The following is a 16,584-nucleotide window of genomic DNA, read 5'->3' as shown; positions in this document are numbered from 1 at the left end:
GTGATTTTTCCAAAAGCCCCCCAGCCGTGGGCACCTCTACCAATTCCCTTCTCCCTTCCGTGATCTCGATCACGATTTACAACCTACATCCAGCGGAGGCTGAGGACAGAGTGGACTTGCTCGATCGGGCGATTGCCGGTCTCAAATGACCGGGCGCCTCAAACGGTTCTTAAATGCCTGGACTGTCCGGCACTCCCTCATATCCAGCTTAAATATGGGGCGACCGGACATGCCCGTCACGTCGGCCCGGCCCACTCCTTCCCAGTCCGTCTTCACAAATATCCCCAATCCGAAAACCCTAGCTCACTCCAGTCTTGACCCGTCTTTTCTTCTTCCCTCCGATTTCTTCGATTCGATCCACTCCGACCACTCCTGTGAATGCGGCCACCATGTCGAGCGCCTGCAGCCGCTCATCCTCTGACTCCGACGAGGATCTAGCTCTCCGCATGGCCCTCGACAGGTCCAAGGTGGACACGGGTGGCAGTTCCGGATCGGCCTCGCCTCTTCCCCGCCGCAGCAGCGAGGAAGCCAGCACTGGCTCCTCCCGGCCTGTGCTTGGCTCCGCGCGGGCTACGCAGTCCACGCCTCTCCCACGCGTCCCCTTGCCCCGCCGCCTGCTGCTTCCCCGGACGGGCAGCAATGGGTGCTTGTGCCCGCCGCCGCGGCGCCGACCCGGACACACATGCCGGAGTCAGAGGCACGAGCCGCCGGCCGCGAGAGGCAGCAAGCAAGGGAGATGGACGCGTCGGAGAGCTTTCTCCGCCACCGCCGCGGGTTACCCGCGGAGCCCGTCGAGGACGAGTGGCTCCTCGCGTGGGTCTACCGCCGGTCACTTACGATGGCGGAGACAAATGCTCGGCGGTTCCGCCGGAAGAATGCGAAGGCTCTTCGGTTAGCTATCGAGCACTCCGAGCGCGTGGCCAAGGAGAAGGCGATGGAGGCGGCTCGGCTGGCCAAGCTGAAGCGGCAGCAGGACCAAGCCGTTCGGTCCCTCAAGGGCCTCATCATCGTCTCCTCCTTGTCCGACGAGTCGAACGATCCTCCACCATCCGCCGACGGCTACAGCTGCGCCGGCGACTAGAAGGGGAAGGGGCCGACCCGAAAGTGGTGATGATCCGCTTTGCTTCAATTTAATTTCGAGTTTTAGATGTAGTTTCAAGTTGTCCGTCATTTTAACTTTGGTGGTCATTTGAAGTACGATCTTTTAGTGAAAGTATTGTGCTTGCCAGTGTCCGTTTGCTGATCTATGTACTTTTTTTAGGGAAACAACAGGTCTCTACAACGTATTTTTATTAATTTTTGAAAAAATAATACAAAGTCTTCATGAAAGAAAAGAAAGAAATAAAAACAAATACAAAAGAATAAAGAATAAATCTAGTATACTAGATTACAACAATTACATGATCTACGTGCTTTGATCGACTTTCATGGTTTAATATGGATATAGGGGATCGAATATGAGATACATGGATGTGAACGAGGCAATTTAAGGAGTGCGGGGTCACTACCTGCGGACATTTAAGGGGTTATCTTTGTCCTCTGCGGCGGTAGATGCTCTTACATCCCTATACGTATCCCTTCGTATCCCAGCCGTTTTGCAATTTTTTTTCCTTTTTCTTAATCCAGAAAAAGTGGATACTTGGGGATACGTGTATCCCCTAGGTATCCATGCGTATCCCCGTTCTGGCCACGTTTTTGCACCGATTCCCTCCTCTCTTCTCTGATCTCAATCACGATTTACAAGTTACAACCTACATCCAGCGGAAGCGAGGATAGCGTGGACTTGCTCGGGCGATTGCCAGGAGGTAACGCATCTGCTCGTACGATCGCTGCGACGGCGATGATCACATGTAAGTATCTCCCAACTCCCGATTAACATGGCGGACAAATCCTGTTGATACGCCCCAACCGATCAGCATGGCGGCAGTTTGGGATGATGCATCTGATTCAACAGCAGTGGATGGAACAACGATGGATGGCTCTCCCTCCCTCATCTCACTTCCACTTATTGGCCTCTCGATTCGGGGCCTTACATATACTCCTCCATCCATCCAACTCATATAGCCAGGCATAGTTCAACATCAGAAGAAGATGCTCCTGCTCCTGCTCCTGCTCCTGCTGGTTCCTGCCATACTACTCTACATTTCCCACCGCATCGTGCGGCCTACTCTGACTCTGGCAAAGAAGAAGAAGCCGAGCAGCCATGGCCTCCGGAGCCACCCGCTGCTTGGCCATCTCCACGCGTTCCTCAAGAACCGCCACCGCTTCCTCGACTGGTCGACCGAGCTCATCGTCGGCAGCCCGGAGCGGAGGATGGGCTTCTGGATTCCCGGGATGATCACCTGCTTCATCACCGGCAACCCGGCCGACGTCGAGCACGTCCTGCGCACCAACTTCGCCAACTACCCCAAGGGCGACAGCACCATCCCCGTCATGGCCGACTTCCTCGGCCACGGCATCTTCAACTCCGACGGGGAGCAGTGGCTCTGGCAGCGCAAGAGCGCCAGCCGTGAGTTCACCACGCACTCGCTCCGGGGTTTCGTCATCGATTCCGTGCAGTCCGAGGTCAGAAACAGGCTTCTGCCCTTGCTGTGACGCGCGGCGGCCGGCGGCGGCCACATGGTTCTCGACATGCAGGACGTGCTCGAGCGCTTCGCGTTCGACACCGTCTGCATGATCTCCTTCGGCCACGACCCGTGCTCCCTCGCCGACGACGGGGTCTTGCCAGACGGCAAGTCAGACTTCATGCGCGCCTTCGTCGAGGCGCAGGACCTCACCGTTAAACGCTGGCTCGAGGTCACCTGGAAGATCAAGAGGTGGCTCGACATCGGCAAAGAGCGCCGCCTGAGGAAGGCCATCGCCGATGTACACGGGTTCGCCATGGACATCGTCCGCACCCGCCGTCAAAGCTCGTCTGGGAATAACAGAGATGACCTTCTTTCAAGGCTCGTGGCGAGCGGCGATCACGGCGATGAGGCGCTCCGGGACATCGTCCTCAGCTTCCTGCTAGCCGGCCGCGAGACGACGTCCTCGGCTCTGACGTGGTTCTTCTGGCTCGTCTCTTCCCGGCCGGACGTTGTCGCGCGCATCGCCGACGAGGTCCGCTCGGTTCGGTCCACAACGGGCACCCGCCCTGGCGATCCGTTCACGTTCGACGCACTCCGGAGCATGCAGTACCTGCACGCCGCGCTCACCGAGTCGATGAGGCTCTACCCACCGGTGGCGATCGACTCCTCCGAGACATGTGCGGCGGATGACACGCTCCCCGATGGCACGCACGTCGGTGCAGGATGGTCCATCACATACAGCGCATACGCCATGGGGCGGCTCGCCACGATATGGGGCACGGACTGCGCCGAGTTCAAGCCCGAGCGGTGGCTCGACGACCATGGGGCTTTCCGGCCGGTGAGCCCGTTCCTATACGCGGTGTTCCACGCCGGACCCAGGACGCGCCTTGGGAAGGAGATGGCATACGTGCAGATGAAGTCCATTGTCGCCGGTGTTCTCGAAGAATTCGTGGTCGACGTCACCGGCAGTGGCGTGCCGGAGCACGCGCTTTCGATAACCCTGAGGATGAAGGGTGGCTTGCCTGTCCAAATAAGCACATGGCTGGAAGTCTAGGACGACCAGCAAGCTGCCCCGCTGCCCGGCTGGAAGCGAGCGGCCACCGATTCATTTCAGTCGTGAGAATGGCAACAACGGAGACAACACAAACCCAATGGTGCCCTTGCAAAAAAAAAAGAAAAAAAAGTCTGTAATGCATGTGTTTTAAGGCCAATTTGAAAGGAGCTTTGCTACACTTCACTCACGGACCGCTTTTATGGATTGCAATCTACAGGGTTACATTATATTTTGTAAACCCTTCTTGAACATTGTTAATGCTAAAATAGATTGCAAGAAGGATGTTGTTACTATTGGTTTGGATGATATGTTTCATGAGTTTAATTTTTCTAAATTTCGTAGACAATCCCATGATAAAGAATCGCCTAGTAAAGATGAAATTATTGGTCTTACTTTTATTGTTGTGCCTCCTACTGATCCATTAAAACAATATTTGCTAGACCATGAGAATGATATATTTATGAATGAAAGAAGGGAAATAGATGAAGTATTCTTTAAACAGGGACCTATTCTGAAACACAATTTGCCTGTGGAAATCCTAGGAGATCCTCCTCCACCCAAGAGTGATCCGGTTGAGTTTAAACCATTACCTGATACTATTAAATATGTTTATCTTGATGAAAAGAAAATATATCCTGTTATTATTAGTACTAACCTTTCAGAGAAGTAGGAAGAGAAATTATTGAAAACTCTGAAGAAGCACCGTGCTGCTATTGGATATACTCTTGATGATCTTAAGGGTATTAGTCCCACTCTATGTCACCACAAAATCAATTTGGAGGAAGACGCCAAACCAGTTATTGATCACCAACGACGGCTGAATCCTAAGATGAAAGAAGTGGTAAGAAAAGAAATATTGAAGCTCCTTGAGGCAGGTATAGTTTATCCCGTTGCTGATAGTAAGTAGATAAGTCATGTTCATTGTGTCCCTAAGAAGGGAGCTATTACTGTTGTTCCCAATGATAAAAATGAATTGATTCTGCAAAGAATTATTACAGGTTATAGGATGGTAATTGATTTTCGCAAATTAAATAAGGCTACTAAAAAAGATCATTACCCTTTGCCTTTTATTGATCAAATGCTAGAAAAATTATCCAAACATACACATTTTTGTTTTCTTGATGGTTACTCTGACTTCTCTCAAATACCTGTGTCAGCTGATGATCAATTAAAGACCACTTTTACTTGCCCTTTCGGTACTTTTGCTTATAGACGTATGCATTTTGGTTTATGTAATGCACCTGCTACCTTTCAAAAATGCATGATGGCTATATTCTCTGACTTTTGTGAAAAGATATGTGAGGTTTTCATGGACGATTTCTCCGTTTATGGATCCTCTTTTGATGATTGCTTAAGCAACCTTGATCGAGTTTTGTAGAGATGTGAAGAGACTAATCTTGTCTTGATTTGGGAGAAATGCCACTTTATGGTTAATGAAGGTATTGTCTTGGGGCATAAAATTTCTGAAAAATGTATTGAAGTTGACAAAGCTAAAGTTGATGCTATTGAAAAGATGCCATGTCCCAAGGATATTAAAGGTATAAGAAGCTTTCTCGGTCATGCCATTTTTTATAGGAGGTTCATTAAGGACTTCTCAAAAATTTCTCGGCCTCTGACTAACCTATTACAAAAAGATATTCCTTTTATTTTTTATGATGATTGCGTAGAAGCATTTGAAATACTTAAGAAAGCATTTATTTTTGCACCTATTGTTCAGCCACCTGATTGGATTTTACCCTTTGAAATTATGTGTGATGCTAGTGATTATGCTGTTGGTGCTGTTCAAGGGCAAAGAGTTGATAAGAAATTAAATGTTATTCAATATGCTAGTAAAACTCTAGACAATGCCCAGAGAAATTATGCTACTACTGAAAAAGAATTTTTAGCAGTTGTTTTTGCTTGTGATAAGTTCAGACCTTATATTGTTGATTCTAAAGTAACTATTCACACTGATCATGCTGCTATTAAATACCTTATGGAAAAGAAAGATGCTAAACCTAGACTTATTAGATGGGTTTTCCTACTACAAGAATTTGATTTGCATATTATTGATAGAAAGGAAGCTGAGAACCCCGTTGCAGACAACTTGTCTAGGTTAGAGAATGTTCTTGATGACCCACTACCTATTGATGATAGCTTTCCTGATGAACAATTAAATGTCATAAATGCTTCTCGTACTGCTCCATGGTATGCTGATTATGCTAATTATATTGTTGCTAAATTTATACCACCTAGTTTCACATAACAGCAAAAGAAAAAGTTCTTCTATTATTTGAGACATTACTTTTGGGATGACCCACATCTTTATAAAGAAGGAGTAGATGGTATTATTAGACGTTGTGTACCTGAGCATGAACATGAACAGATCCTACGCAAGTGTCACTCCGAGGCTTATGGAGGACACCATGATGGAGATAGAACTGCACATAAGGTATTGCAATCCGGTTTTTATTGGCCTACTTTCTTCAAGGATGCCCGTAAGTTTGTCTTGTCTTGTGATGAATGTCAAAGAATTGGTAATATTAGTAGACATCAAGAAATGCCTATGAATTATTCACTTGTTATTGAACCATTTGATGTTTGGGGCTTTGATTATATGGGACATTTTCCTACCTCTAATGGGTATACACATATTTTAGTCATTGTTGATTACGTTACTAAGTGGGTAGAAAATATTCCAACTAGTAGTGCTGATCATAACACCTCTATTAAGATGCTTAAAGAAGTTATTTTCATGGGGTTTGGATAGATATTTAATGACTGATGGTGGTTTACATTTTATTCATGGTGCCTTTCGTAAAATGCTTGATAATTATGACATTAATCATAGAATTGCATCTCCTTATCAACACAGTCTAGTGGTCAAGTAGAATTGAGTAACAGAGAGCTCAAATTAATTTTGCAAAAGACTGTTAATTGATCTAGAAAGAATTGGTCCAAGAAACTTGATGATGCATTATGGGCCTGTAGAACTGCATATAAAAATCCTATGGGTATGTCTCCGTATAAAACGGTTTATGGAAAAGCATGTCACTTACCTCTTGAACTAGAACATAAGGCTTATTGGGCTATTAAAGAGCTCAATTATGATTTCAAACTTGCCGGTGAGAAAAGGTTATTTGACATTAGCTCACTTGATGAATGGAGAATCGAAGCCTATGAGAATGCCAAATTGTTTAAAGAAAAGGTTAAAATATGGCATGACAAAAGGATACAAAAGCATGAGTTTAATGTAGGTGATTATGTATTGCTATACAACTCTCATTTAAGATTTTTTGCAGGAAAGCTTCTCTCTAAATGGGAAGGTCCTTACGTTATCGAGGAGGTCTATCGTTCCGGTGCCATAAAAATCAACAACTTCGAAGGCACAAATCTGAAGGTGGTGAACGGTCAAAGAATCAAACATTATATCTCAGGTAATCCTATAAATGTTGAAACCAATATTATTGAAACCGTAACCCCGGAGGAATACATAAGGGACACTTTTCGGAACATTTCAGACTCTAAAAAGGAATAGGTATGTGGTACGGTAAGTAAAATGACTCCAAAACAGTTCTAATGGCAATTTTATGGTATGTCTCTGTATAAAATGGTTTATGGTAAGGTGATACGTCTCCGTCATATCTACTTTATGAATGTCATGCAACAATATGATGCATGAATGTGACATGGCAATATGTTGTTGATTGGCCTAATGCAACTAGCAACAAGTTAAATGGAGTTGGTTTAAACACTAGGTTCAAATTCAAACTCCATATGTGCTTTCTTAAATGCCATTTAATTGAATTGTCCTAAACAGAGGACATAAGTTGCTCTAACATGCATGCAAATGCCATAAACAGATTCTTTGGATTTTTCTGATCATTTTTCATATATAAATTATTTCCATTGGAGTTATAGATTATTTTCTATGGATTTTTTAAGTTTAAGTCATTTTCTGGAATTTCTGGTTATTTCAAAAATAAACTAATTCCAGAAAAGATTAACTACGTCAGCATGACGTTAGCAAGTCAACAGGCTGGTCCAGGTCAAACCTGACCAGTGGTCCCACTGGTCAGTCTCATAGTGTTGGCTCGTGTCACAGACAGGTGGGACCGGTCCACGGACACATCAGCAAGGTCCATGCTGGCGTGTGGGCCCCCCGTGTTTGATTAAATCTAATTAAACTTAACCCGAGGTTATTTAGTCGGTGGGTCCCTATTGTCAGTGGCTGAGGTGGTTGAACTAAATGTGATTAGGCCATAATTATGACGCCACATTCAGCACCACCGGAGTGTAAACGCCGACGACCAAATCCGCGGTGGAGGGCATCGAGAAAGCGCTATGGGCGGGGGTTTGGCGCGCTGAGGGCACCAGGGCATAGCCCGGACTCGTCCGCATCCAGGGGAGCAAGCGGGAAGCTGCGCGGACGCCGGAGCTCGCCGGAAACGAGCTCAGGGCAGCGACTGAAGCACGGCCAGGTGCGTGCACGGGGCTGCAGTGCATGGCAGGAGCTGCGGGCGGCGGCCAAAGCACGGCCAGGTGCGCGCGCGGGGCTGCAGTGCATGGCAGGAGCTGCGGGCGGCGGCGTTGGCCTTCTGGGAGGCTGCTGAGCGCGGGAACACGCGCGGGCGCGAGGTGCGGTGGCCCTGGCCATGGTGGCGACATGAAACGGTGGCGAGGAGCTACGGCCATGGCGGGGAACGGAGCTAGAGCACGCATAAACGAGGGGGAGAAGAGAGGTTCGAAGCAGGATCTCATAGCGGATCCAGCGGCGTGTTCTGTGGGCTCGTGGAAGGACGTGTGGCGACGGGGCGTTGACAGCGATCTCGGGCGGCCGGCGATGAAGAAGACGGCGGTGACGGGTCCGCGGGGCGTCCGGCGTCTCGTGGCTTGACGGAGAGGTAGCAAGCGACGTGGCGGAGCTTCTGGGCGCATTGGCGAGGCGTGGGGTGGCCGGTGGCCGCAGTGGTGCTCGGCGGCGCGCTGCGGTGCGCTCGGGCGTGAGAGAGAGGAATCCAGGGAAGGGGGTGAGAGCGAGGAAGAGTGAGAGAGAGAGGCAGGGAGGTGCGTGGCGCCATATGGGGTCGTCCAGGGCGTCGACAGAAGCAGGAGGTGGCCGTCAGTGGCCGCGGGCGTGCTAGTGCACCGTGGGCACACGCCCTCGTGCCCACTGGCACGAGGTTGAGGACGACTGGCGCCAGCAAGTGGACTGGGCCGGCACAGTGCCAGGCCGGCTGGGCTGGACAAGTAAGCCAGGTGAGTTTCTAACCCTTTTCTATTTTTGTTTCTTTTTCTATTTCTGTAATTTGTTTTGGCTTTAATAAAAATGCCAGAGCATTATCAAAAACCCTGAAAATATTTGTAGGCTCTGTTTGGATTATTTCCAACAGCCATCATTTACTTTCAAGATCATTTGGACATTTAAAATTATTTATAGCATTTAAATGTCCAAGAACAAATAATATATGATTTAATTTAATAACCCAGAATGTCCTAAAAAAGTGTGCATCATTTTTGGCAGAGGTTCTGGACCAAAACAAAAATGATGAACATTTATGAGGGGCATTTTGGGTTCATTGAAAAGATTTAACTTGGCCCTAGTTGAAATTCATTTGGTGCTAGGGTTTCAACAATCTCCATTTCAACTTTCAAAGAAATTTAGACATGATGCATGGATGCTTGTGCAACTATTTGCAGTCAAATTCTAGGGTTGTGACATAACATTAATTAACCTAATTAATTGCTATGGTGTATTAAGTCATAGGTATGTTTTTATGGCAGCTCGCTGGCGAACGCGGGCAGCTGCCCCAAGTTGTTGGGTATTGTCACTGGCTTGATATATTAGGCTGGTCGTAATGGGAATATCATAAGCAATATCATGCATGCCAAGTAGACTTTTTGAATGATGTGGCACACAATTAAATTAGGAAAAAGAGGATGTGGTACCATATCATGATACCATATCATATTAAATGTTGTACTATCTTGTGTTATGCATGACAATTAATAAGGCAATCTATAAGATACTAAATTATGATACTATGCATTACGGAGGTAGTACCATATTATTTTGTTTTTCTTTTATTTTTTTATGCATGATACTAGTATATGATACTTTTCATTACAACCAGCCTTAAATGAAGTATGTTAGTGCGGCCTGCATTGCACGGTCCAGATGTGTGTGTGTCTATTAGAAAAAAAACATTATCATAATGGTGAATAAGTATTAAAAAATGTTGAACAAGAATTTTAAAAAATATTAAACAAGTATTTGGAAATGTTGAATAAGTATTATAAATGTTAAACAAATATTTAAAAATGTTGAACAAGTATTTTAAAATATTGAGTAAGTATTATGATGTTGAACAAGTATTTGAAAAATGTGAATATTCGTTCGGACAATGTTGAATGTGTATACGAAAACATGTTGATCACTTGTTAATCATTTTTGACATATACGAAAATGTTGAGTGAAAAAAACATAAGAAAAAAAAGAAAAAGAAAAATAGAGAAGAAAAAAGAAATCCAAAAAATGGACAAGATAAATAAAAACCAAACAAGATAAATAGTCGCAGAGCGAATCAACCTATGGTTGAGTTGGTTAGGTGGACAGTGGTTCAAATCCTGGTGCTCGCATTATTCCTGGATTTATTTCAGGATTTCCGGCGATACGCTTTCAGTGGGAGGAGACGTTCCCGTCGACGACGAGGCGCCTACGGTGACTTCGTAAATCTCAAGATGATATGTCGGCTCAGTCTTTCGGAGGTGCTCATAAGGGTAGGGTGTGCGTGTGTGCGTTCATAGGGGTGAGTGTATGCGCGTGTATATGAGCGCTTGTGTCTGATGCTCAAAAAAAAAGATAAATAGTCGCAGCAGGTTTTCAACGGGTCGGCTTTCCATTAGACGTTGATTTTGCTTAATGGTCTGCCACCAAACCGGGCCTAACTATTACAACAGAAAGCAGTCGGTCCAGTTGCTCAGCAGGAAAAACAAGACGAGCCGACGCACAGCATGAGAGAGCGAGACGCCGCCGGTTGCTTCGCACGGCCGCGTCGCCGCCGACGACGCTGCCGGCGACCAGGAGGCAGGACGCCGTACCGCCTCGCTACCGGCTACTACAAGGCAAGGTCAGCGCGCCATTCCTCCAGCTAGTTAGTTTCTTTCTCACAATACGTACGGAGATCGATCGGAGGGCGAAACCCTAGCACTATATCTCTTTTCCCCACCCAACTGTAAGTAAATCCCAGTACATATCCGTACATGCGTGCTTCGGATGATTCCATCGGTCAAAGCCCTAGGTTGCTATATACTACCCCCTCAGTCCCACAATATAAGATGTTTTTACAAGTCATGTTAGCTTTGCCTGTAGAGCACCATCTTTTTCCTCTTGCTGCTCATCAACATCAAGCACAGCGTTTCTTGACCACCACATATGTATTTTCCGTTTTTCTTTCTCTACTTTTCTTTTTCCTTCTTTTTTCTGGAAATCGATGTAAGTGTAACCAAACTGCTCAATGACGGTAATCCTTTTTGATACTCCCTCCGGTCCTTTTTAGTTCGCATATAAGATTTGACTGAAGTCAAGCCTCGTAAAGTTTGACCAGTTTTGTCGAAAAAAGTGTCAACATTCACAATCTGAAATCAATACCACTAGATGTGTCATGACTTCAAGTTTCATATTATATAATTTTAGCATGGCAGATGTTGATATTTTTTCATATAAAAATGACTTCAGAGAATTCTAATAAGCAGAGTAAAAAGGACCGGAGGGAGTATCTTAAGACTTGCTGGATTCCTGAATAGGCCTAGATCGTGTTTGGGTGTCCTTGGGTTTTCGCCCCATGGTAAGCTGCTCGATGACGAGTGCTTGCAGTGGGTTTTCCAAGGATGCGTTGAACTCGCGTTCCCCTTTCTAGTCTCCTTAGTAGTTTCAGTATGAGAACTTTGTATTTTCGTTATGTCAAAGTAATGGAAAGGGGTTACGCCCGGTTCAAAAAAAGTGTAACCAAACTGAGTTTCTTAGTTTGGTGCTGTACGAGGTTAATTTTATTAAGGTGGTCATCTTATTTCTGGAGTCTACTCTAAACTGGTAGGCAAGTCTGTTTAATAGTCCCTCCGTCCCATATAATATAAGAAGTGTAAAACACATTCTTATATTATGGGACGGAGGGAGTAATTTGTACCATGCTAGCTATCCGGTCCCATCAAATAAACTTCCTTTTTTTTCTTGAAGAGCGAAAGGATTCATAGAATTCCTTGTACTGTTTTAAGGATTATTCATGATTTTTTAGCCCACAAAATAAAGGTGACGAGTTTGTAGATACGTGGTATTCATATCATGTTTTTGGATAAATCGTCCCATGAATGGAACCGGGTCATCTCTCTTTGTGTTTGTAACTTCTAACATGTCTCTGCGGAGTGTACATCTGTGATTTTGACTATTGATTTATTGCCCTGTGCTGGATACATGCAGCTGGCTGTTTGATGAGATGTCGGAACTAGCTTCAATCCCCTGCACTTCCAAGAGGGCGCGAGGCACCAGTGACGGTGTCGACAGGCTCAGCAGCCTTCCAGACGAGCTGCTACACTGCGTGATGTCCTTCCTGCCGATGCCGGAGGCCGTGCGCACAAGTCTGCTCTCGCCAAGGTGGCGTAATCTCTGGGCCTCTGCGCCATACATCCGCATCGACCACCAGGACTTTATGGATGACGACAAGCTGGAGAAATTCGGGGACCGCCTGCTGCTCACTACTTCCTTGGATAAAGCCTGGATCTCTGTGCACCATGTTGTTGACACGACCTTGTGTTGTGACTGGATTCGTCATGCCATCATGCATAAAGTTCGTCTCCTTCATGTTTCTGCATCTGCCCTTTTGGATAGCACAGCCATGTTTCCTTCACAGCACCTCAAAACAGTCAGGCTCCAATATAACTTGTTGAGACATGGGTTCTTTAGGCCACTGAACTGTGACTGCCCAGTGCTTGAGCATTTAGAGCTGGAGCATTGTGGTTTGTGGGACCTGAAGGAGATATCATCGAGGTCACTCAAGGTTCTACGTATCATTGGTTGCCATATCTTTGGTGGTCTCGTGATTTGTGCTAGCAACCTTACCCATGTCTCTATCGTTGACCCAAGGTGTGATCCTGGTGCTATAGTAATTAGGGATCTGTCTTCTCTTGTAACAGCCTCGGTTAGTCTAACATCTAGGTTTCATTATTATAAGCGAAACACAATAGCGGATCATCGTCTACTTGATGGCCTCTCACATGCCACCACCTTGGAGTTGCATGCACCATTACCTGAGGTACAAACTAGTTCTTCTTTTCATCATATTTGCTTCCTTAGTTAGATTCTGTTATATAGTTGCTTCTCGGATTTAAATTCAGAGGATCTTTGCGTTTTGAGCTTACTTGTTTCTGTCTTATGTGCTGGTCTTATTTTAACAAGCTAGCATGGAAATATCGAGTAATCAAACTATTAACCTCACTGTCTTTGATCATTTCGATTTTACCTCTGATATATATGAAGGTCTCATTCGAGAGGAGTTTGAGGACATGCGCTATGTTCAGCAACCTGACAAGCCTGGTGCTGGGTGAGTGGTGCATGGCTGCTGACTTCTACCCGCTGCTTCGCATTCTCCAGCGCTCGTGCAAGCTGAAGGAACTAAAACTTAAGCTCACAATGGTATACTTGCTCAAAACTATGTATGTACAGTTATACACCAGTTGATCTGCTAGGGTAGTAGAACCTCTGACCAATAATATGTTGCGATTATGCAGGAGGAATTTAGTACATGCAAGGATTCTGAATCTGCTCTGTCGTCAACCAGGGGAGCACCGCTGTCGGGCTCAGGCAGACACCCTTGCATCCAGAGGGTCAAAATCTACTGCCATGAAGATGATCCAAGGGCCAGCTCGTTGGTGCAGGTGTTGCAGCCGGTTGTTGGCGATGTGAAAATCAGCATCGAGCATCACTGATCTATGGTAACCAAGACCTTGTTTTTGTTTGGGGGACCTGCAACCCTTGGCCAGTGCTGAGTTAATGTGTGGAGACAAGATTGCTTTGGAGACGCTGGCGTTAATGACACAAGGGCATGCTTTAGACAATGGGTGTGAATGTGGTCGAATTTTGCTATAATCCACATGTGATGGTTAATCTGAGTAGTGTCATTTGCATGATGGATTATGAGCTAGTTCTTTGAAAACGCTATGTAATGTTTTAGATAATGGGTGTGAATGTGTGATCGAATTTCGCTATCCACATGTGATGATTGATCCGAGCTAATTCGTTATCGTAGACTAGTTGTGTCATTTGCATGATGGATTTCGAGCTAATTCTTTGAAAATGTTATGTGTATTTGTACATATAGCAGTGTTTTAGCTAAATACTGGATTGCTATCTTTGTTTGCGTGCTGAGAAAGTGGGAAGGTCACAGAAGCCGATGAAAATGCGGTTGGTGAACTGCAGTGGCATCACAGCCTTTCTCATGATTTGCTTTCTATTTGTGATGTTGGCACAACTCATTTGTTTCAAAGTAGATTGTGTGAAGAATCATTTAGGAAACTGTGTGAAGGATCTAGATGCACTGTGTTCTCGTTGTTTCATTCAGCTCAAGACCAATTTTAACATGACTCTCTTCTTCAAACCCCTAGCTGCTGCTGCTGCTGTTTCGGATATTTGGAACCAAGGAATGCAAAGACCTTTGATAATGTTTCACCTAGCAAGGCTTCTTGGTTTGGCAATTTTTCAAAAGAGATCTCTTGTCTTTTCTTTCGGGTTGCCGTGCGCCCCTTTCTTTTGCACTTATTGGTTTTAATATTTTTATAGGGAGACTACACGATAATAGTATAATAATAACTAATAAGATAGGTTAGGTTCACCTTATCCAGACTCTTGTAAGCTTTTAGAAGACAAGCCACATACCATTGTCAAGTTTCTTTCTTCCTACATATGTATATATAAATAACAAAAGAAGAGAATGTTTGGCCATGCATGAACACTAGCCACTAGGGGTGGGTATATATCAGCGCCAGCATCTGGTTCTTGACGATACCCATGCACATCTCAATCTCTCTGAAGATGGGGACGTTCTGCGAGCTGCACGGTTGCAGCCGCGACAGCGCCGAGTCGAGGATGTGCGCCACTTCCGCAGGGTGATACTGCTTCTCGGTGCAATTCTGATGCATCAAAAAAGATGGCCCGTTACATTACAACTCGTAAGATGACCCCGGAAACATTGTGACTGAAGAAAGAATTCGTAAGATCTCTAAAGATTGATCTACTTGCCTGTATCATCAGGATGGTCGCTAAACAGGACGAAATCGGCTCCGATGGGAACTGGGCTTCGGAGTCGCTGCCGTTGGGCAATACTCTTGGACTGAAATGTTATTAGTTGCTGCAGCAGGGTCAAAGCGGCCCGAGGCGCTGTTATCTGAATTCGCCTGCCCCGAATCGGGTGGTATCCGTCTTATGCCTAGTATGCTACAACCAGTGCCGGTGCCACGGAGGTTCAGATTGTCTAGTGCTTCCCCTATTTTGGCAAAAGCATTCTCTCCTTCACTTACTTTGCACGTTGCCTAGTTAAACAAAAAAGAGGCACAAAGCAAACATGTATATACATTAAAACAAAAGAGGCAGAAATTGCAGTAAAAGTACTTATCTTTGATCAATAGTCCTTTTATGACAATTTAGAATGCACATACGGATATAAATATCTGTATATTATTGTCTAAAAAGATACACTTGCCATGCTTCTTTTATTTAGCAAATATAATACAGTACAAACTTGTGGTCAAAACTGTGTTCTGGACACTATGTTGGTGTCCAAACCAACACTTCTTTGTGAATGGAGGACTAAGCAATTGGTAAAGATTGAAGATTCCCAGCAAGAAAAAATTTGACAGCACCAAAAGTCAGAGGTGTACTTGGTCTAAGCATACTCAAATGTAAAGAGTAAAACATAAGGAACGAAAACATAACATAAATGTATTCTCCTAGTTTCTCAGTTCAGCACTAAAATAATGATTCTCCTAGCTTTTTGGTTCATCCACACGGACATACCATCACTAACAAATGAAGAGGATCGGTTTAGTGAAACCATGCATTGCGGAGTAGAATCCAAGAAATCAAAACAATCAGCAGGAAACGTTTTAAACCAGAAGAGATAAAATAAAATATGCCAACAAAATGGTCTAAAAAGAAGCTAGATAGATATTGGTTACCATCACAAACTCAATACCCAGCTCCGGCCAATCAAATTGAACCCGACGGCGATTGCGGTCGACAGTCAAAACACTCCCATCATGAAGTTCTCTTGTTTTGAGATGACAGGCTATAACACGCTGCCCAACTGCTAAGGGCCAAGCAAGAACAGTTGGTAGACCTTCTCGAACACCACACTGAAGTCCAGCATAGTGTTGTCTGACTGACTCACGATACTGAGAAAGCTTTTCCCTCTCCTCTTGTGAAAACTGCTTTGACAATCGACGTACCTTTCCAAGAGAACTGCAAAACTGTAGACTCCGAAAAACAAACGAAGCAAAAGCAAACAAAGCAATTGCAAAACGAGTCCCGCTCCGGTACCCCCCCCCCCCCCCCCCCCTCACAAAACGTATAAAGGATAGTATGGACATTTCACACATTGTACCCACTTTCATACGTAGAACGTATAGGCCGTAGGGTCGTACAATTCCCTCATGGGCTCAGCCTGTTTAATTTCTTGCCCCTCCCTCATGGGCTCAGCCTGTTTAGCTTCTTTAAAGTTTAAACTCAAAAAAATGGATGTCCGACCAGCTGGGATTGAACTTCAGTCCTCATGCACTGTGTTTAAGCGACCAACAATCTGGGATAGCTAATCTGGTGTGCCCACTAGCTTTGTTTTCTACTTCTTGTTCGAGATAAATAACGCAGAGGAAAAAATACAGCACCTTCACTCATTGGTTTTTCTTTCGTTTTTTCTGCACATTTTTCACTCAGGTTTT

General features: G+C 45.2%; 3 protein-coding genes and 1 pseudogene across 3 annotated transcripts; 3 read left to right on the top strand and 1 right to left on the bottom strand.

Annotated features, from left to right (window-relative positions):
• The first annotated feature begins 2,091 nt into the window (after nt 1–2,091).
• LOC123106227 (cytochrome P450 94B3-like) lies at nt 2,092–2,595 on the top strand. The gene has a single exon (XM_044528450.1). The coding sequence runs from the start codon at nt 2,092–2,094 to the stop codon at nt 2,593–2,595; it is 504 nt and encodes a 167-aa protein (XP_044384385.1).
• Nucleotides 2,596–2,619: 24 nt separating this feature from the next.
• LOC123106274 (cytochrome P450 94A2-like) lies at nt 2,620–3,808 on the top strand. The gene has a single exon (XM_044528480.1). The coding sequence runs from the start codon at nt 2,620–2,622 to the stop codon at nt 3,619–3,621; it is 1,002 nt and encodes a 333-aa protein (XP_044384415.1). The 3' UTR covers nt 3,622–3,808.
• Nucleotides 3,809–12,092: 8,284 nt separating this feature from the next.
• Nucleotides 12,093–13,902, top strand: LOC123106273 (MEIOTIC F-BOX protein MOF-like). The gene is made up of 3 exons (XM_044528479.1): nt 12,093–12,908; nt 13,133–13,288; nt 13,384–13,902. The coding sequence occupies exons 1-3, from the start codon at nt 12,093–12,095 to the stop codon at nt 13,579–13,581; spliced, it is 1,170 nt and encodes a 389-aa protein (XP_044384414.1). The 3' UTR covers nt 13,582–13,902.
• A 701-nt stretch (nt 13,903–14,603) lies between these two features.
• LOC123106226 (protein ALWAYS EARLY 2-like) lies at nt 14,604–16,337 on the bottom strand (annotated as a pseudogene).
• Between the last annotated feature and the right edge of the window lie 247 nt (nt 16,338–16,584).

This window comes from Triticum aestivum, chromosome 5A, assembly GCF_018294505.1.
Source record: "Triticum aestivum cultivar Chinese Spring chromosome 5A, IWGSC CS RefSeq v2.1, whole genome shotgun sequence".
NCBI classification, from domain to species: domain Eukaryota; kingdom Viridiplantae; phylum Streptophyta; class Magnoliopsida; order Poales; family Poaceae; genus Triticum; species Triticum aestivum.
This window is presented reverse-complemented; position numbering and strand designations above follow the sequence as displayed.

Excerpts from the sequence above, each read along its gene's own strand:
- LOC123106227 (XM_044528450.1), top strand. The coding sequence starts at position 2,092 with ATGCTCCTGCTCCTGCTCCTGCTCCTGCTGGTTCCTGCCATACTACTC.
- LOC123106274 (XM_044528480.1), top strand. The coding sequence starts at position 2,620 with ATGGTTCTCGACATGCAGGACGTGCTCGAGCGCTTCGCGTTCGACACC.
- LOC123106273 (XM_044528479.1), top strand. The coding sequence starts at position 12,093 with ATGTCGGAACTAGCTTCAATCCCCTGCACTTCCAAGAGGGCGCGAGGC. Across the intron at positions 12,909-13,132 it reads TGCATGCACCATTACCTGAG|GTCTCATTCGAGAGGAGTTT; the intron begins GTACAAACTAGT and ends ATATATATGAAG. Across the intron at positions 13,289-13,383 it reads TAAAACTTAAGCTCACAATG|GAGGAATTTAGTACATGCAA; the intron begins GTATACTTGCTC and ends GCGATTATGCAG.